The sequence below is a fragment of the Vicia villosa genome, linkage group LG4 (assembly GCF_029867415.1).
Source record: "Vicia villosa cultivar HV-30 ecotype Madison, WI linkage group LG4, Vvil1.0, whole genome shotgun sequence".
Lineage (NCBI taxonomy): Eukaryota > Viridiplantae > Streptophyta > Magnoliopsida > Fabales > Fabaceae > Vicia > Vicia villosa.
The window spans coordinates 128,732,316-128,755,419 of record NC_081183.1 but is presented as its reverse complement, the minus strand read 5'-3'; the positions used below and the strand labels follow the sequence as shown (position 1 = coordinate 128,755,419).

Below are 23,104 nucleotides of genomic sequence, written 5' to 3'. Positions count from 1 at the left end.
CGTGTCGCTACTAGATTGAAAAGGGTGGATAGCACTTGAAGCAAAAAGAAATTGTATGACACTAGGAGTAGTCTGGAACCTGTAAGCAAATCTATCCAACATGGTGAGGTATATCAGAGCCAAACACTACGAATTCATCATGAGGGCATTCAGGTATGACTTTATCACTCTGATTTTGCGTTTATTCTACTGACACACCATGATATGAGGACACACACTGAGGCACTTGTTTGTTTTTACCCATGAGCCTTCACAACCACCCTTGATAATATGTATCCCTTGTGAACCCCTGTTGAGCCATCTCCCTTTGTTTGTTTTAACCACATAAATTAACCCCGAGCCAAACACTCCTTACCCATGCTCGGTATTCATGTTGCGTTGTTTTCCTAAATTGTGCAAAAATAATAAGTTTGGGGTCGAGCGTGTAGAAGAGGCAAGTGCAAATGAAAAGTGAGACATTTAAATGTCAATAAAAAAAAGTTAGAAAAAGAGCAAAAGCACTTGCCTAAACAAATAGACTCGAGTGCAAGAAAAACATCCATGTCAAAATTAATGGGTTGATGAGTCTAAGTATATAGATCCCTTGTGAAAAAATTCATGCACAACAAAAAAGAGAAGAGAAAACACACGACAGGAATATCGAGCCGCAAACCATTAGTACACCTCTTTCTTTGTTTATCCCACCGTACCTAAGCCCCATTACATCCGAAAAAGACCTTAAAAATTGTGTGAATTTTGTCTGTGCAGTGAAAGTAGAATCTATTCAAAGTTAAGAGCTGATATTGCATATCTTGATTTATGAGTGAAACACTTTAAACACGAGAGATTTGGTGAGATTGTGAAAAAGCTTGCAGGTGATGGGGTACTCTGATGTGAAAATGCGATAGGAAGTCTGGTATAGTACGCTGGAAGCTTGATTAAGAAGGTAGAAGCACTATGCGAATAACATCGGTGACATTGAGGAAGAAAGAGTCCAGGGTGACCTCTATAAATGTCTCTTGCATCACTTGAGGACAAGCAATGAGATAAGTTTGGGGTTGTGATCAGTCACCATTTTCATATAAATTTCATCATGCATTCGGTCCACATCTATCAATCCGGTAACACTTTGTTGTGAGTTTTGTGGAAAATGTTTAAATTCTTGCATTTTATTATGATTGTTCGTTTCGTTATTTGTTTTAATTATTTATTTAAGTTTTAGATGTTTTTATGCCGTTTGGTTAGTTGTGTACAAGTTTCAGGTTTGAACAAGGCATCTTAAGTGTCAAAGCAACTAGGAAGGAAGGAGGAGCAAGAGAAAGATAAAAATTACAAGTGCTAGGGTCAAACACGGCCGGCCTTGCTTCAGCACACGGCCCGTGTCAGGTCTCAGAGGAAGCTAAATACAAAATCCAGGGAGCCAGCACGGCCACCCGTGTGTCCTAGCACGGCCCGTGTTGGTAGAAAGCTTGCTGCATACATTTTCCAAGGGGCCAACACGGCTGGCCGTGTGGCTTGGCACGGCCTGTGTTGGCAGGCGCGTAAATCTCCAATTTTTGAGTTTTTGGCACTGAAACTTATATCCAAGGGCATTTTTGACTTTGTACTGGTTGAGGCTTGTATGGAGACTATTTAGGTTTATGTTTTAAGTTAGTTTGGGACACTTTTGGAGAGCGTACAATAGAATTCCAGATCAAGGGTTTGAAAGATATATTCATCAAGGTTTTGGAAGACGAAGAGATTCAACGGTGGACACCATTGAAGATCAGAGTTTTCCTAATCTTTGTAATGTCTAAACTTTTCAATTTCTGTTTCTTGAATACTATGAGAGGCTAAACCCCCTAATGCTAGGGGGTGTCCCTGATTTGATTTGTAACGACTCTGAATATCGTATTTCTTTAATCTAATGTTCGTATTATTCAATTTGATTGTATGATGTTTTTATGCTTTCTTTGTCGGACAAACAAGAATTGATTTCCGGTTAACAATTGGTAGGACTACGGTTGTTAAGGTTTTTATACAATTAAATCTTATAGTTATCACCTAGGACTAGGGATACCGTAAGATTATTTAGAAATTCTTGATTAATCAAAGCTTTGGTTTAATCCTATCTTTCTAAGGACTTAGATAATAGGGTTGTAAACCAAAAGGTTTTCACTAAGGACTTAGGAAAACACCCTTGGGAATAAATAGTTGCATCATATGAACTTGTTAAAGAGATCTTTTATTCAGAGGAGTTATAAAGCATATCATACACCTACCTTAGCATTATTCTCATATTTTAAAAAGTTCAATTTTAATTTCAGCTTATTTATTTTATTTCTGCTTATTTCATTGATAAAAAAGCACCCCTATACTCTTTTGTTTAATTGACTCATTATAATAACTTATATTTCCTACGCAATCCTCGAGATCGATACTTGTGGTAAAACCCATTATAACTACATCGGTGAAAATAGTACACTTGCTATTTTTTAGATCACTTATCAAGCTTCACAATACTATTATCAATCATATTCATCATATAGTTCCTAATCCATTCTACCATAGTGAGTATTCGTTTATCCCTAGCTTGTAATATGGTACTATTGAAAGATTCACTTAAGTTATTCATCAAAACATCACACTTAGGGTAAAATGAAAATGAATGCTTACACCACAGTTTGGTTGGCACTCCCATCAACCAATCGCATGCCTTCTTATCAAGTTGTTTAAGCTCATTCATCTTCTTCTCCTAAGCCTGGAAGTATGTCTCCTTTGCAGCCCCCATTAAAAGGTCCCTAATGGCAGCTCCACCACCAAATTTCTTCTTGAAATTTGCATACAAGTGTCTGAGGCGGACCCTGTGTTCAATTCGCTCAAACATCTCCTCAAGAACACTAACAAGCCCCTAAAACCAGCAACACACACAACAGAAAAAGCATATAACATTAGCACCATTCTATAAACATATTAACTTCATAAAAATGAATAACAAACACTTTTTACCTTTTGTTGATCTAAAATAAAAACATACTTTCTCCCTTCTCCAATGTCTTCCATTAGCAATTGCATAAACCATCTCCAGCTTTTCTTTGTCTCAGTCTCCACCACACCAAATGCCAAAGGATAATATTATCAGTTGGGTCCCTTGCTACAACCATTAACAACTGACCTCCATATTGTGTCTTAAGATGACACCCATCTACCCCTATAAATGGTCTACAACCCTTGGTAAACCCTTTCTTGCATCCATCAAAATAGAAGTAAAATCTACCAAGTCTTGGTGGTAGTGTTAGATGTGGTCTCTCAGTGTTTAGCTTGACAGTATTCCCAGCAAAATGTTTTCTCAACTCAGCTGCATAATGTTGCACCCCAAAATTTGCCCATTTTATTTTACTTTTAATTGGCTTAGACTTCTCCTTTCATCTGCATACCTCCATTAGGTCATCTAACACTCATTCATCATTAATCAATAAAATTGACTTGAGACCAAGGATCATGGAATAAAATAGGGTTTAACTTGGTTTGAAATGTCCACTTGATTCTAATGGAATTCTCTAGGGGTAAGGATCAGAGGGACTGAAGTTTTAGCTCGTGATCAAACAGGGACATCTTTCTCATCAACATACAAAAGTATCCTTCATCAAAAGTTTCCAATGATCAAGAATTAAGGTTTTATTTCCCTAAACTTGAGTTTGATAAATCAACTAGATCTTGGTCCTACAATCATCGTGAGCTCCTTCTCAATACTCGGGCTATAGCTACATTTTGAAAAGAGAAAGAGAAATTTGAGGCATTCAAAGAAGGGCTGACTTTTGGTTGACAAAGTAAACTATGGAGATTTGACTTGTTGTTGACCTACGCTCACTAAGGCTCTCTTGGTGGAATTTGAACATTGATGCATTTGCTAGACACATTAATTAGTCCACCCAAGTAATTATGAAAGATCCATTCATTGAAATTCAAATGCAAAAGGAAGAGAAAAAGAGGGAAAGTGTTTATTACATTACTGGAATTGCAAGTTATCCATACAAAGTCCAATGGCATTCAAGATCCCTTGCAAAAATAAGAAGAGAATTCATTTTGAACTCAAATCCCAAAGACTCATGATAATTACAAAAATCACATTGCATATTCCATTGAAAGTTACAAAAAGAAGTACACTTTATTTACAATCTCAAGTTCATCACATTACATTTTACAATTCCAACTCATTACAAAATCCAATTCATCCCAAATATCCAATTCAATACAAAAATATTATAACTACAAATCTATCTATTTACATAGAGATAAGCATTACAAATTTTGTTCTAAGTCTATTATAAACAGCATCTGTATTTTATTTCTCTTGGCTTTCCATGACAAGTTTCATCATACTGATCCACGAGCTTTATGCCCCTTGCACCTCTTCCTAACCTGCAGCAACCAATACCCTGCATAATACATAAAAGCCGACTCAGAACTTGCAGCCATATCATTTCAACCTGAACCAAGACATATATATACCAAATTGTACATACATTCCAAGCTTACACATCCATCAATTCGAAACAGCCACATCAGTTCAGTATTAGCCAAAGTCTCAAGCCTGCACCAACAGTTTGCAAATGATGTTAACCAAATTGGCTTTGATGAGGCAAAACCTAGAAAAATTCTCAAAACTATGGATGTTTGTGGTTTAATAACAGCTCAGATTGCAGGTCATTTGCAGAAGTATAGAAACTATTTGAAGGGACCATCTTGTGGAAAAAAATCAAACAAAAGTCCAACTGAGTGTATTAATAAAACAGAATCACAAACTGAAGATGCTCATTCAATGTTAGAACTGGACCAAACTTGTCAACTCAATTCAACCCTTCAAAGTGATAATATCTCTGAAACACAAGAACATTCAACCGATGTTACTGATTGTCAAGATTCTGACATCGGCTATAATTATGAAGCACAACAACATTCAATTCATGTTACTGATAATCAAGTTTTGACATTATTAGCAAGGATTTTCCTGGTGCATCTGACTTGCTCTTAGATTTAGATGATGAGTTATTATCATTACTATTTTGAAGTATCTGAATGAGAAATACAACTAGTGGTGACTAATTCTTATCAAGACATAGATAGAAGAAGGTCAAGGGTGGAAGATATATTCATTTTATATTCATACTGTTATTAACTATTTCACCTCTGCTAACAGTTCTACACTTCTCATAACATAATCATAACCACTTTAACCAATTCCTAACAACCTAACCAATCATAACCATAGTTAAAACAGAAACAGTCTCTAACAAACCCTAACCATCACCAACAGAATGCAACAGAATTCATAACAAACTAATTTTTCTAACGCCCCAATCTTTTAGTTCATACTAGATTAGGTTCCTTCCCTTTTCTTTTCCTTTTGCAACTCTTTAAAACATTAAAAAAGGACGACGCGAATCATGCTATTACTTTTTTCATAGTGGGAAAGAAATGATTGGGGTGTAGGCCTCGATGTAGCTCTTTTCTACTTAGTGGGAGAAATGATTGGGGCGTAGGCCTCGGTGTATTTCTTACCGCTATTTAGAGAAATGATTGAGGCGTAGGCCTTGGTGTATTTCTCTAAACACTTAAACTTTTAAGGCATGATTCAAGTCACAAATGAATCCCCCTTAGAAGACATCCAATCAAAAACATCTTAAAACACTTAATAAAGGCTCAGACCTAAACAAAGTAAGGAAGTGATGCGAAGCCTTGTAGTGGGTTTTGTCCATCATGGAATTACACCTAAAAAATACAAACCAATCTTCTCTCTTCTCTCTCTTGCCTTCATGGCTTTCTTTCCCTTTAATCGGACATGTTGTTTCCTTTCGATCGCAGATGGGTAACGCGTAAGACTCCACTCATCAAGCTGCTATCCTGACGCTAGATTGCGAATGTAACTTCGTCCACTAAAAAACACAAAAATAAACAAAAACATGTGAGCCGAACTACGACGCTCTGATTCCTGAAAAGGATACGTAGGTGTCATACCCCAAAATTTGCCCACGCTTTTCAAAAATTCAAAACTATTTTAAAAATTGGGTTTTATAAAAATTTAGGGTTCATTTACATTGATATCCTATTTTTATAAATATTCGATTTAAAGTCTATTTTAAAATATAACCGTTTACCCTTAAATTGTTATATTTTAAGAGATAGAAAGATGTTTGTCTATGCTTCATATACTTTCCATTAGCTTTTTATTTCAAATAAATAACATAGCCCAATTGGTAAGAAGGAAAGATTTGCAAACAAAAAGTCACGGGTTCAATTCCCGCTTGGTGTATTTCTATGTTTTTTAACTATTTTTTATCTTTTTTTGCACCTTTAACTATTTTAGGATTGTTTTGACCTAATTTTTAATCTATAAAAAGGGCACCTCTCCACCATCTTTTGTCATCAACATTTCTCTCAATCAACAATTTTCTAACAGTATCCTACAAAATCAACAATCACTAACACAATTTTCACATTTTTTTAAATTGTTTTTCATAAACTTTCTCAAAATATTTTTTCTTTGGCCAATGATGACACGTGACCTGATGAGGCCTCCCTTCTCTTCAAAATAATTTTTATTATTTTGGCCGATGATTAACATGAGGCCCCGATGTATGTTTTTATACTAACTTTGACCTTTGGCCATAGGCCGATGATTAAAACTTTCAACATGAGGTTTCCTAATATATTTGCTTCGACGCTGTTTTTTATGTATAACAATTCATTCAATATCTAAATAACAATAACCACTTTTTTAAAACTTTTTTTACACCATATGATGCATAGCCGGCTATTCTTTTTTTTACACTAACAATTTAATACTCAAGACATACATACCCATCCATTACAATAACTTTCATCCAGGGTTGTATATGAATCTGTAACATATCAAAAATCCAAACCTGTATCCATTTTATGCACTAATTTCATCATCACTTTATGAACATGTATATACTTTTTAAATCAATTGTTTTTGCTTGTTGTCCTTATTTTGCAGAGAAGGAGAAGGAGTATATAAGAGCCTGCCCAAAACCAAAACCACAACCCAGAACACAACGTCAAAAAAAAACTCTATTATTATTAGACAAAATCGATACAAAGCAAGACATGTGCAATATCCATGAATCATACAACCATCCACAATTTTCCTGCAAAAAGCTTATAATCAAATTCAAGCGTTCTAAGCAGAGCGATATTGTTCCAACCTGCAAAAGGATTCAAGCATTAGAACTACCATTATTTTTTGTTGTTGTTTCTGTTTGTTGTATCTCATGTTTCAGAAAAAGAGAAAAGGAGGCAGACACGCGATTGGGACGAATTCGTCGAGATGGAAACACGTTTGAATCCTTCTCTCCAACGCTTCATCTTTAGCACGTCTGAGCGAATCCTCAACAAAGCAACCTCTCAATAGAACTCAGTGGATACGCATCTGCAGCACCGGAGCCAAATCGCGTGCCTACATCATCGTTGTAATTCCATCGGATCAGACTACTCAACACAGAGCCAAAAGATAAATTTTAGAAGAAACGAAATAGATCGAATAGAATGAATCGGAATCTCCCGCAGAAGAACGCAGACGCTCAACCCAACCTCTGTACGGTCTCCCGACCCAAGTCGTTGAAGGATCTCGCCGGAGCCACCACGGATCCTATTCCGGTATGCTCCTTCCTATTTTTTTAGTTTTGTTTTTGATTAATTGTTTTTGTGTTGTTCAGAGAAAAAAGATGAAGAGGCTACAAAGTAGAATGGAGGAGAAACGAAGGATGCGTTTTGGAGAACCTGAGTGTTACGACCTGATTTAAATTTTTAACTATTCTTTCCTAAAGATAAGGGAAAATATGAGATAAAACCTAATTAAGAGTTTTCTAGGTAAGTCGAGAAATTAGGACACCCTTAATCCATCTTAAGGTTTAAGGTGTCTCTTATGCAAAGTTTATGATAAACAGTTTGTGGTTAAAAGGTGCATAGGGTAGAGAATAAAATCTCAAACCTACTTAATTTTTGGGGAAGGGGACTCGTTTCGGTTGCCCGAATGCCTACGTACCTCCTTAACGAAGGATTTGAGTCAACGTAGTTAGTAGGTTTGTTGGTGTTTTTTATGGGATTATATGAATTATTAGAATTATATTATTGAAGTGTTTTAGCAAGATACGTACTCGCAGTTCGTGGTTATCGTAGATCGCAGTTAATAAAATAAATTGGTATTTTGTATATAATCCCTTTTTGTATTTTTTTTGTATTAAATAATTAATATTAAATGTGTTAAATAATTTTTAATGTTTTAATAAATGGAATTTTGAATTATGTTAAGAGGTCTGAATTGTTGGTCAGCTGTTTTAGATTAATTTTGAATCGTCAAATAAGAATTGTGATCTTCATCAGAATAAAATTGCGCTAATCGGCGAAATAATCGATTCAATTGTAGTCTTGATAAAGAATCGTGGTCTTTACCAAAATTAATTCGCTAGAGGCAAAGAAACTTGACTTAATTCGTTTATCGCATTCTTAGCGATAGTGTTCGAGTATTGCTCCAGGCATAAACTGAATCGCACATGAATTCAATTTAATGTTTTTAAATAATTTGATTGGTACGGCATTAGCAGTCGACCAATTAGAAGACATGGTGAAATTGTCATTCACTTGTCGTATTATTCGCGAAAGATTGAATTTTTGTTATATTTTTATTATTATTAATTTAATAATTAACTAACTAATTAAAATAAATAAGTGATGATAAATTTTTTTAATTAAGTAGAACAAAGGGGTGTGAGATATAAATGGAGGGTGTACCAAATTACACCAACCCAAATTTACTAAACAATAATTATATTAATTAATTAAAAAAAAGATATATGCAGAAAATTCATATGATAGACCACGTTTTTGGAGAAGGGAAATAAATTCTAGAAATTATATATAATAGTCCACCTTTTTGGAAAAGGGAAAGAAGTTCAAGAAATTTCATATGATAGTCCACATTTGAAAATGTCAAGCCAATTTTTAAAAAAAATAATAATACGCGTGTCAGCGTGATTTCCTATTTATTTTATTTTTAAAAAAAAAGAATTAACAAATAAATAAATAAATAACACATCTTATCTTAATCTACTTAATATAAATCTAAGGTTGTCATGATGACAACCCTAGACACAATTCTAACCCTAATGCTGATGTGGCATTATAATAGAATTTTCATTCTTTACAAAAATAATAATTTAAATATGTAATTTATAAAATATAAATAATAATATCACATAAATACTTAAATTACATCTTTTTCTATTTTGTAAGACTTGTAACACCTATTACTATAAATAATAATACCACATAAATATTTAAATTATATTTTTATTATGTAACTCTCATTATTATAATTCTCAATTGTTTTAATATAAAATCTTTAATTTTTCTATTAATAGCTCTTATTTTAATTTTTAAAACAAAATGTAGATATAAAATTTTAGCCCAAAAAAGTTTCTATTAAATAATCCTTCTACAATATTATTTAAATTCTCACCTTTTTAAATCCTATTATTTTAATTCTCAATTATTTTCATATAAAATCTGTATTTCGCATTAATAGCTCTAATTTTTAATATTTAAAAAAAATTATTTTTATTAATTTTATGGATTTTTAGTAACACTCATGACCTCTCACATGCTCATTATTATATTTAAAATGAAAATTTGTATATGTAATTGATTAAAACCATTATAATTAACAATTAATACTAAAACAAAATTATTATTATGAATTAAATTTGATAATTACAATAATAAATTATTTAGTTCTTTATTTGAAATTGCAACTATATGTTGATAATAATATATTATATATGAAAAAAATAAATGCATTTTTAATTACTACTCAATAAAAATTTAAAATAAAAAAATAAAAAAGACATGTTATGCTATTCACAAATAATTCTTTTGTTAATTTTCATCTTTTGTTTCTATAATAAAAAAAATTAAAAACAAATGTTCAAATTAGAAATATTGAACAATAAACATATTTTAATTATAATTGATTACAAAATTAAAGCTATTCTTAAATATTATTTGTAACTCTTCTAATAAATTATATTGATAATAAAACGGTAATTCATTAAATGTTCTTGATGATAAAATGGTAACCCATCAATTTGTTTTCAATTTCTTTAATTATTAAAAAAAATATTCATATAAATAGGTCTTATTTAACTTCAGAGTCCATATGGAAATGAGATCTTCTTTTTATATTGTGTTGATATTTTTATTATTTTTTTCTTAGTTCTCACTTATATTTTAACTGTCTTTTGATTGCAGAAGGATTGCAAAGTTGAAGCCGAATCGTTGAAGCTGTGTGAAACGTTGAAATTCTCATGTGAGTTTTGTTTTTGTGATTCGGTTTGTAGGTGATGAAAGTGTGTGGATGTGAAATCCAATTTGATACTGATGCGTGTTGTTCTTTCTAAAATCTGCAGGGGAATTTAGTTTGATGAAGATGATGAACATGTGTGATAGGTTATTTTGAAGGAATTGTCCGGTTATGCAGAATTTGAAGGTAAGGTTGAGGAAGTTTTTGTGTATGGTTTTGTGTTGATTTGAAGGTGCGGGTTCAATGAGTTTAAGGTTATTGAAGCTGAATTTTCAGGTTCTATGGATGGTACTCTAATGGAAGGTCAAATTATGGAGGAATATTTGTGCAGAATTTTATGGTGAAGGATCAATGAAATTTGGAGGAAGAAGTTTGAACAAATGAATTTTTAACTGTCATTGACTCAACTTAATCTATGTATCAATTATTTAAATATTTTATCAATAGTGTTAAGTAATAATTTATTTTAAGAATCAATATAATATTTCGTTATTTACTTTTATAATTTCTTCTTCTTTTTTATTGTTTATTTGAATATAACTATTGTTGTTAACTATTGGTTTTATTTAATAATAATAATAACCTTATAATATTTTGCTAACACTATTAAATAATAATAACAATAATAATAATATATTTGACTTTAATTAAGACATTTTAAATTTAAAAATCCATAAATTTAATTTATTTTTTTTAGCAAATTAATAAAATAAAAACTCATAAAAATAAAAATCATTTGCAATTTATATTTTAAAAAATATGAATATTATGTAACTTTTTTTGTTTTTAATAAATAGTTAAGAAAAATTCTTTTCATATTATATAATAATACTCAAATAAATATTTAATTACAACTTTTTATATTCTGTAACTCCTAATATTTAATTATGCTAATTACTCATTTATTATATTGACATAAGTTTTAATTACTTATTTGATTGGTTAACTTTTTTGTTATTTATTATTTTTGTATTCATATTCATGTTTGTGTATATATGTGTAATATTGAGTTATCATTGGTGGTGTTTGACGGTGTTCTTCACTTTTTTTTAATTGTTTTTGTTTCACTTTACATATGTGTCTTGCCATTTGTTTTGTGGCTTAATACAAACTCGGGTTATTCTATTACAAATATTAAAATTTTCGTTTATATTTGTATAACTTTTGTTAGTTTCATATTTTAACTATTTTTATAATTTGTTATTTGTTAATGTGAATATGACTTTTTTTCTATGTGAATCAGAAGAAGATGTTGATAAAATTATATTACGTTATTGCTGCTGAGGGAGTATAATATTTGTTTAGGTAAGTACATGTCTATAGTCCTATTATTTTTCTGATTTAAAACTCTTATTTTATTGATATTTTTTTGTAAGTTACTTATTCTATCTTTCTTTCTCATTTTTGTATTAGTTTGCTAAATATAACTATTTTTCACGTGAACCATGAGTAAAGATATATAAGACTTTTATTATTTTAATTGTTGCATCATTGCTACTCTAGAGGTCTATGAGATTGTATTGACATAAATACATATATTTTTAATCGTAATATTTTCTTATTTCTACGACATTACTATTGTTAGTGTTATATTTATTTGATCTAAAGTTGTTTTTTTCATCTAAAGAAGAATAGTTCACTACAACAATGATACTCAATAAAAATAAAAATATATTTTTATATACTCTTATTATTTAAAAAATCATTGGTAAAAACAATTTGGTAAAATAAAATATGAATATAACAACTAAAACCAAGAATATCGAGACAAATAAATGCCATAAAAATTGAAAGAAAAAAAAATCGCTAATGTTTCTCTTACACACTCTCTCTCCTTAAAATGTATTTTTTTATCAACAATTCATATATTATCCATATGAAAAATATCATCATGAGAGAAAGAAAGCAGGAGGGAATCCAATTCCTACCTGAAAGATATCTTGAGAAAGAAAGCAGGAGGGAATTCAATTCCTACATGAAAGATCTCCCGAGAAGAAGAAAAAAAAAAGCAGATCCAATTCCTAAATAAATGTAATGGCATGGTAATTTATAAACATTTTCTGCATTGATTTATGATAATCATTTGCTGGTCAAGACTCGTGATATTAAATTTAGTTGAATTGTATTCATGCCTTTTTATAATTAATAGGGTCATTTATATTGTCTAAAAATTTCAAAAATATAATAATTAAGAAATAAATTATATAACAAATGAAATGTAATATGAAAAATGGACAATTAAGTCATTGTAATAGATTACACAATCTATATTTATAGAGTTGAAAGTTTGCCATTTAATTTTTTTCCATATTTTTAACAAAAAAAATTCTACAGTAAACAATTTTTATATTAAATAACTCATTATGTGTATTTCAATTATATTTTATATTTATTTTTTATTACACAAAAATTTAATTTAAAATAAAACAACAAATATAAAAATATTTTAAGATCAATAACTGCGCAACGCGCGGGTCACATTCTAGTTCTAGTATATATATAAATCCAAGGTTGTCATGATGACAACCCTAGCCACATGTCACCTAGGTAACAACTCTAAACACAAATTCTAGCCACATGTCACCTTGGTAGTAACTCTAAACACAAACCCTAATTGTATTTTTACTAATTTATCCCTACATTAAAAATAAATAATAATAATAACTATAATAATAATAATAAATATAATAATAATAAACATAATAAAAATAATAATTATTATACTTATAACTAAAATAATAATAATAATAAATTATAATATAATATTCATTTAATAATAAAATAATAATAATAATAATAATATAATATAATATTCAACTACCACAATTAAAAATGCAATTATTTTTAAAATTATAACTATCTATCTATTATGCACCCAACTATAATATTTAACACTATATTAGAAATATATGAGAAATAAATAAAAAAATTATCTAACAACAATTATAATAATAATAATAATAATAATAATAATAATAATAATAATAATAATTAATATTCAGTTCCAAATGAAATTTTTTATTAAAAATATTTAAATTTAATTCCTTTTTAAATCATATTTTATTTTAATAAATACTAAATTTGTAACTAATACACTATATTGATGCTAATATATAAACATTAAAATATAAAATAAATGCGTTAAAAGTTACTACTCATATTAAAATATAAAAAATGATTTAATAGAAAGTAAATCTTTATTTCAGAAATAAATTAATATTAAAATATAATTTTTTTAAATATCTTTAAATCTAAAATATGCTAATGTAATTTAAAATTATAATAATATTTGACATATATTTCTCTTTGTCATATTTTCTCCATATTTTTGTTTTTGGAAAGAGAAAAACTAAATATTCGTATATAAAATATAATTTTTGGTAATATATATTCTTATGATTTAACTAAAAATATCACTCAATCTATAGTTCCATTTTTAAATTATTACTTTATAATGTTTTATCTACTTCAATTCTTTAACATATATTTTATAGTTTGAGAAAAATATTTTGATTTTATTCTATTAAAGTTTTAAAAAAAAAGCTTATAAACTTTAAACTATCATAAAATTTAATGTTTAGTTCTATTTTTGAATTATTATTTTATAAAAAAAAATTCTAATTCAATTCTTTAACATATATTTTTTGGTTAACTTATAAGTATATTTAATTTTTACATTAAGCCAATCTTTAAGTAGTTAAGCGTTACATATTTAACTATGTTATATTTTTATAACTGATATTTGTGCACAAGTGTTATAAAAAAATATTTGTGTTATTTTTTAAATATAATAATATTTTTTCTCAAATATATTATAATATTTACACTAAATAAATTATTTTTTATTGAATTTAACTTGGTGATATCAATATATGTGATGTTATTATTTTTTTTATATTACTTATCTTATTTCTAATAATGACTTTTTTTCGTTTTTTTTAAGAAAATAAAGAAAAATATCAACTTATTAATTGTACGTTGGTTTGAATTATTATAAATTTAAAACCATTTTTTAATATTTCATAACCTTAAATCTTAAATTTAATTCTAATCGTTATAATGTGAATTATTATAAATTTATAATCATTTATTTATATTTCATAACCTTCTACTCATTAATTTTTCAGTTATTTTATCCATATAACAATACACTAAAGGTGTTGTAAAAAAAACTGTCTAATCACCTTCTATTTGAATTCTATACATTCATTACAAATACCTTAAAAAATGGTCTCCAATCTCATTTTTTTTCTACCATTTCTCTTTTAAACTACAAATTTTCTCTTTCAAGAAAGATCCATCCAATCATGATCATTGTTGTGCATATGTACTATGTTTAATAGAAATTTTGATTTTGATTTCTTTCTAGAAGCAATCTTTTGATCATTGATTCCATAATCTATATAACATTTGTATATAATTTTTTCTAACTTTCTTTATTTATTTTTTTTTAGTTAGTATGAATATAACTAATTTTATGTGACTGGGGAGAAAAGATAATAAAGATTCATTTTGTTGTTTCTATTGCATCTTTAGTACTGAAAAAATCCGTGAAAAATGACATTTTATGTAAGTATATCTCTAGCTATTATATTTTTATACTAAATTTCAAAATATAAAATTTATTTTGAGACTATTTTAAATATAAGAAATAATATTATATATAATAAAATAAATATTATTTACAAATTATAAAGTTAATTTATATTAATATATTGATAATAACTATCTTTTTTATATATTTATTTTCATCATTCTATTTTCAACATTTTTAATATATTTATTCATTTAATAGAAAAGCAAATATAAGATCTTAATTCTAAGTTTTTATTTTTATTTTATATGTTGAATTTTTTTTCTTCTTGATATAGTTAAACGAGTTTATTTCTTCTTGCTATAGTTAAAGGAAGAATAAGAAAAGTATTTAATTTTGAAGATTTTTCCTTTTTTTTTCCTCATTTTTCATTCTCCGGTCTTATTATATCATATATGTGATTTGAACCATTACTATTTCATGATTATTTTTTTAATTTTCAAGTTTGGATAATATTTGATTATAAGATAGAATTTTGCTTTGACAAAGTCTAAGAGAAGATTTGCCTACTAAATTATTTATGTTTACTTTCTCTTTGCTACTAAGGATCTTATTTTTCTTTGTTTCTTTTCGTTGCTCATTGTAATTACATCATATTAGTGCCACAATTGATTATAAGATAGAATTTAAAATTGGAAAAATCTAACTATAATTCGGATGTACGTAGATATATTATTTATGAAATTATCAATTGTTAAAAAACACATTTATAACTTTTATTATTCTTATTTTATATAGAATTGTTATTGCAGTATTGATTTTATAAGTGTGAATGAATTTTATAAAATTTATGATTACTTTCTTACACGTGAAAGTAAATGTATTATATGTGACTATGTAAAAAAAACTCAAATAGACTATGGCTTTTATTATGATACATCATAAGATGATACCTTTCTATTTTAAGGATATAACTTATCTTAAAGCATGGTTTAATTTGTGCAACCCTTTAATATAAAAGTTAAAAATAGTTAGGCATATATTAAAACTTTATTTCTAAAATTTGAATATGAATGTATATATTTTTTATACTAATAAAGTAATATATTACAATCCTAATATTTTTACTATTACTTATATCACTCTAAATTGCTTTTTAAAATTATATTCAATTTTGTTATTTTCCCTTTTAGATAGATGTTATAACTTAAACATTTTACTTTAGTTTTATGCGATAACCAAATATTTAATCAATTGATATCATTCTATAATTTAATTTATAAATGAAATTTATTAACTCTTCAATACTATATTAATATTTGTAACTTTAAGTTACTATTATATTTTATTATTATTATTATTATTATTATTATTATTATTATTATTAATAATAATAATGTGTGTTTTTTACACAATCATTAAATTTTGTAACTTCAAATACTATTAAAATAATTGAAGAGTCATAAATTAATATCAGCTAAGAATATATAAAAATTGACAAGTGAGTACTGACAAATATTATAGTATTTGAAGAGTCATAAATTATTGTGGAGTAACTTTATTCTTAACTTAAAAAATTATATGTATAATTTGATAAGTGAGTACTGACAAATATTATAATATAAATGAGTTATTATTAGAAATTATATATAATAAAAAATTATATGTTTCTTAATATTTATTGAATATTATAAAAACTACTTCAAATTATTTTAACGTTTATTTATTTTAAAAAATTGCTAAAAAGTCTCTTTTAATGTTTTAAAAAAAATACAAACTCAGTATCTTTAAAATTATAGAGTTAAATCACTAAATTGCGTACCAAATATCAAAATTATATTAATGGTATATATTCATAAATTTTAGACAGTTTAAATCAATAAGAATTTTACTACTTATAAATAATATAACACTTTTATTTATATTTTAAATAAATTAATAAAAAATAAAAAAAGTTACGTCAAGAAGTAAAATATATTTCAAGTTCTAATTAAAATAGACAAATTTAATATATCATTTAAATGTATTGAAAATTTTATAATTGACAAAAAAGTTAATTATCTTCAAAATATTTATCATATTTATACTCTAAAATTATATAAACTCACATTTTAAATAATTTTTAAGTTTTTTTTACAAAATATAATATTTAATACAATTATATCATAAATTTTAAAACTTATTTATTTTATAAGTAAATATTAAAACAACCATTTATTAACAATTAAAAATATTCTTTAGTTAATAATATTCATTTCTTTAAATTTATACATTTTAAATTATCATAGTAATTTTTTTCTAATTTAATGTCTTTCACGTTAAAAAAATAATAGTATAATTGTAAGTATAATATAAATAAATGGTCTACAAGAAAATTTTATATACAAATAAAAAATTAAATATCAACTATTATAAAAAAATTTAGTTTTATTTCTAATGTATCCGTGCGAAGCACGGGTTGGCGATCTAGTTTTAATAAAATCATGTATTGCTCCCATATCTATCTTATTCTCTCTCCAAACAACACATTACCTGCAACCTAAAACAAGTAGAAAACAAGAAAAGAAAACTAAAAATTTTCACGGCTTTTACCTTTGTTTTCCGTCTTTCGCTTTCCAGAAAAAAAACTTGTTCTCTCCTCTTCTATTTTCGGAAACGTTCCCTATGGCGGTTGGAGGCTGTGATCGATCGGAGCTTTGAAGGAGGTGTTTCGGTGTTTGTCGGAGGGCATAGGAAAACGCAAGCGGAGAGAGGCTGGTCTTGGAGGTGATTCGCGGCTGAAAAAGGATGGAGCGAAATCCCTCTACTCCCTCGATCCAACCTTGCTGCGTTTTTGTTTTAATGTTGTGAAGAGGTTGTAGTCTTTTCTTTTTTCGGTCCTCCTCTCTTTCTGATAAATCCCAATGTGTGATAGAAAGCTAATCCTACCAAGTCTATAGAACTAGGGTTTCAATAATAAAAGGTAAAGATATTAAAATTAAAGGTAAGAAAATAGAGATAAAAATAACTTTGTTGATTTCTTTGATTGATTTTCAAGTGTCAAAGATCCAACATATATATAATAATACTAATGGATAATAAACTAAAGGCTCAATACTAATTAAAACCCAATTCAACAACATTTAAAGATTCTAAGAACATTACAAAATAAAATAATAATATAAATTATACTCCTAATTTAATATCTAAAATATTTATTTAATCATAATTCTTACTCTATCATTACTCACCTCTTTAAAAACAACCTTGTCCTCAAGGTTGTAAAATAAGACTATCGAATTCTAAATTAATTAATTTTTTTTATATAATAGAAATTAAATTGGAGTGTTAATGATAAAAAATGGGTAGAGAAATTTGGAGGAACATGTGACTGGTCATGAAAAAATGTTCTATTAAAGAAAATATAGAAAAAAAAAGTTTCTTTGATGGGACCATAAGCATTTCACGTGGGGGTGAGGATTTCAAACAAACCTAGCACATCGGTTTTTTTTTTTGATAAGCAATATTGATATATTAATTAAGGAAGATGTGAGTACTAGGGGTACACACAACCCATTACAAAGACAATTATAACCCAACATAATTATAACAACTTAAGGACTTCGATAGGTGCTTGAAACCAATGGAACAAAGGAATGGTACTTCTTGCTTTAGCCCCAATTGCCAGCCACAACCAAGAAACAACTTTGATACTTGAAATAACTTCATCTAAAACAATGTTAGTATTATTGAAGATGAAGTTGTTTCTTGAGTTCCAAATCGACCATAACGTAGTTAGCCAAACTAAACCCCTCATCTTCTTTTTCATTCTTCCTTTCAAGCCGGTCACAAAATGTTCCAAATGTCCAGCTGCTCCAACCACATTGTTCTCCATTTGCACCTCCATCCACAAACCTATCTTTTCCCAAATAATCTTAGACAGATGACAATTAAAGAATAAGTGATCCAAATTTTCCACATGTTCTGAACATAATATGCAAACTTTATCCTCTTCCTTGTGAATGATGTTCCTCTTGGCAAGTTGTTCTTTTACCGGCAACCTATTTAACAAAAGCCTCCATCCAAAATTTTTGACTTTCGAGGGCACATCCGTTAACCATACTGTGTTGATTGCTGCCAAAACCGCAGGTTCTTCTATCCTCTCCTCCTCTTTCTCCCGCATGAATGATGCGCAGCTTTTGACCGAAAACACCCCTTCACCATCTGGCCACCATTTAATTCCATCCATAACCCCTTGTGCCGGCGAAATTCCACCCAGAACCTCTATTAATTCCATAGCTTCCTGTACAGCCATCGGGTTTTCCATTATGGTAACTGTATCCACCTGAAAGTCCCAGCACCACCGAAGACCCTGTCGACAGCCCATCTCGCTAACCATACCCAATGGCTTGTTTGACATACTGAACAGGTTCGGAAACATAAGATTGAGGGGTGTGCCACCAATCCACCTCCCATACCAGAACAATATGTGCTCCCCCGAGCCTAAACCAAAAGAAATATTTCCTGCAAAACAGTCAAAATTGTTATTTTTAAGAATACTTGCCAACATCATGTCTTTCCACCACACCGAGAATTTCTTATTCGACTTGAAATCTTTTCCCATGATAACATCTTTGTTAACATCTCCATATCTTGCTCCCAGAATGTCCCTCCACACCGATGCATCTTCCTTCAAAACGCGCCATTTCCACTTTGTCAGTAATGAATTATTCAATTGGCCAATGTGTTTTATGCCTAATCCACCCCCCGCTTTCGGTTTACAAATATTATGCCAGCTGACCCAATTAATGCATCTTTTATCTTCATTACCACACCAAAGAAATCTACATTGAATACTAATCAATTCTCTTATAACTTTCACCGGAGCTCGATAGAACGACATTATGTAGATTGGTAAACTGGATAAAACTGAGTTAAGAAGCGTGATTCTTCCTCCAATTGATAACAGTCATGATTTCCACACTGATAACTTATTCTTGAAACCACTGATCACTCCTTTCCAAGCCTCCGTTCTCCTCGGATTAATACCAACCATAATGCCCAGAAATTTGAATGGGAGATTCTCTCTACTGCAACTCAGAAATTGGGAGGCAGATTCCATAAAATTTTCCTCCAGGTTCACCCCTGCCACTTTGCTCTTGTGAAAATTAACCTTTAGACCAGAAATCAATTCGAAGCCTCTGAATATTGCTTTGATGCTGCGAATGTTGTTCCAATTACCTTTACCAACAATTACCGTATTGTCCGCGAACTGTAGAATCCTAACAACCCCACTATTACCCACACAGTAACCTTCAAATGACCCTGAATCTGCAGCCTTATTTACTAGCACATTCAAGCCTTCTGCCACCAATGTGAAAAGGAAGGGAGATAAGGGGTCTCCTTGTCTAAGACCCCTTTCCACCGCAAAATCCACCGTGGGACACCCGTTTACCAGAATTGACAGGGAGCTGTTAAAAATACAAGCATCCATCCACTTGCACCAATTAGTTCCGAACCCAAATTTCTTGAACAACTCTCTCAAGAATTGCCAACTCACACAATCATATGCCTGTTGAAAATCTACTTTAAAAATAAAGCACTCCTTCCTTTCCTTCTTGGCATGATCTATCATCTCATTAAGAGCTAATACCCCGTCCAAGATCTGTCTACCCGGAACAAATGCTGATTGAACTGGAGAAATTATTTTGTGCAGAACCTTCTTAATTCTGTTGGCCAAAATCTTGGATATAATCTTGTATAAGCTTCCTATAAGACAAATTGGACGATATTCCTTCAGCCCCTGTGGATTGATATTTTTTGGGATCAAGGCAATAAACACAGCCGTTATTGCCTTAGGCAGGGCAGCGTATCTGTGGAATTACTGCGCGAACTTATATATGTCTTCTTCTAGAAAGCCCCAGCATTCTTGTATGAATTTGAGGTTAAACCCGTCTGGGCCAGGACATTTATTACCATCAGAATCCCACACAGCTTTACGAACTTCTTCTCTTGAGAACTCTGCTTCCAGTGAATCTCTATCCTCAACAGATAAACTTTGGAACCCTGCATTCTCCAAGATAGGTCTGACCATCATCGGCTCCTTAAATCTCTCCATGAACACCTTTACCACCTCATTCCTAATACCCTCCACATCCTCGATTATTTCTCCTTCCTCTGATTGAATAGCCACAAGATTGTTTCTCCTTCTTCTTTCTTTTATAACATGGTGAAAATATCTAGTATTAAGATCACCCTCCTTTAACCAATTTTGCCTTGATTTCTGACGTAATAAGCTTTCCTTGTGATGAAGATGTTTCCATAAATTCTCTTTCGCTTCTGCACAAGCTGAGCCCGTGATATCATTGTCATTTATCAGCATTGTGGCCTTTTCAATATTCAAATCGATCAGACCGAATTTCTCCTTGTTCCATACTTTCAGCATAGTTTTGAGTCTTCTGAACTTTTCTTTCATAATAAATGCTTGATTACCCCTAACCTGAATATTCTGCCATGACGACGCCACAAAATCTTTGAAAATCTTTCACATCGAACCAGCAGTTGTTTACTCTGAATGGCTTGGGACCCCAATTCACGTCCCTTGCTTTAAACCATATTGGCGTGTGATCCAAGATATCCCAAGCCCATGAACTCTGCCCCACGATCCTCCACTCATCAATTAGATCCGATGATAGCAAAAATCTGTCTAATCTACTCTTTGAACTCCCATCCTTGTTAGACCATGTGAATCTTTTCCCAATGACCGGAACATCGACCAGGTCCATCAAATCTATGAAATCATTAAACTCCTGCATCTCATTACTCCTATTCCCCAATATACTCCCCTGTCTTTCATTACTCATTCTAATGGAGTTAAAGTCTCCCCCTACACACCACCATCCCGGCCCAGCTCTATTTTTCCACTCCACCAATTCCAACCATAACAATCTTTTCCCATGTAATTGACACGAGGAATATACGTTAACAAAAAAACATACTTGATTGTTGAAGACGGCGCTTATACCCAGGGATCCTACAGTTTTGAAGCTGAAGATAGGAGAAATAATGCCTTTTTTCCACATAATAATTAGACCACCTGATGCCCCGATGGAATCCTTTGCTGACCACTCAATGTCATCTGCACCCCACAAACTTCTGATAAAACCATCTCTAACCGCTTGAGATTTCGTCTCCTGTAAGAACACCATATCCGGCTGGTCCACCTCAATCATCTTCCTCAATTTCCTCCTTTTGATACTACTGCCACACCCTCTGATATTAAAAGACAATATATTCATGGCAAACCTATTTTTTTCTCCCTCCTACTAACTATTTCTTCTTCGTCCCTCCTTTCCAAGCCCCTAATCGCCTCTACATACATATCCTTTCTCTCCCCACCTGAAATACCCAAAGCCGCCACCTCCTGCCAAATTCTATCCGCCAGATCCTGAGAAACTCGCTCTCTGCTACCTCCATACTCCGGAGATCTTCCCGGATTAACAATAGAATTGTTGCATAAAGTCGTTGCTGCAGAATATTGGGGTGAATCTATATGAACGGATGGCTTTATTGAGGATTCCCCAATTCTTAGGGTTCTGGGACGCGCCAAGATTGAGAAGAAGGATTTTGAGATTTCAAAATTAGAGTTGTGAGCTGGTGGTTGCCACGTTTCTTTGCCTTTACCCCTCTCTAATTCCCTCACTAAACTCAGTGCCTTTTCCAACCGAAAGTTACCATCCATACTTTGGGCCTTTTTTGCCCCCACAAATTGGGCTTTAGCGCTGGGCCTCGTTTCTTTATATGTTTCCCTAATATCACCCACTGAATTTGCCTTCTGTCCCCACTTGCTTAACTTTACACAATCTCCATCATCCCACTCACCAATTCTCACCCCACCCTTCTCCTTTGACTTTTTGGCCATGAAATTATCGTACACCTCATCCAGCCTCCTCTTTTCTGCCAAAAAATTTTCATTTTCCAATGCCTTTTGAAACATCCCATCTACACACTGTTCCTCCATCCCTTTTGTACTAGCATTTAATGTTGTTTCTCTCAATACACGCCTCCTTGCCGCCAATCCAATGGAATCTGCCAAGGACTCTTGGACAAAAGACAGTAGTCCTTCATCTGATGATTTGCTATTCCACTCTCCCGACTCCTCACCGGAGCTCTCGCCTGAAGCTTCCTTAGACACCCTATTTTCCTCACCTTCACTCGTGGCAATCCTCATAGGGCCGTGGCCATCTTCAACA

The 23,104-nt window shown here is 30.5% G+C and overlaps 1 protein-coding gene and 1 long non-coding RNA gene across 2 annotated transcripts; both read right to left on the bottom strand.

Moving 5' to 3' along the window:
• Positions 1-4,151: 4,151 nt before the first annotated feature.
• On the bottom strand, positions 4,152-17,924 carry LOC131599657 (uncharacterized). The gene is made up of 3 exons (XR_009282877.1): positions 17,466-17,924; positions 4,485-4,552; positions 4,152-4,397 (listed from the first exon to the last, which is right to left on the bottom strand). It is a non-coding gene; the product is annotated as an uncharacterized LOC131599657 (long non-coding RNA).
• Positions 17,925-21,346: 3,422 nt separating this feature from the next.
• LOC131597858 (uncharacterized) lies at positions 21,347-22,150 on the bottom strand. The gene has a single exon (XM_058870521.1). It carries the CDS (start codon positions 22,148-22,150, stop codon positions 21,347-21,349), a length of 804 nt encoding a protein of 267 aa, XP_058726504.1.
• Positions 22,151-23,104: the final 954 nt, after the last annotated feature.

Excerpts from the sequence above, each read along its gene's own strand:
- LOC131597858 (XM_058870521.1), bottom strand. The coding sequence starts at position 22,150 with ATGAATATATTGTCTTTTAATATCAGAGGGTGTGGCAGTAGTATCAAA.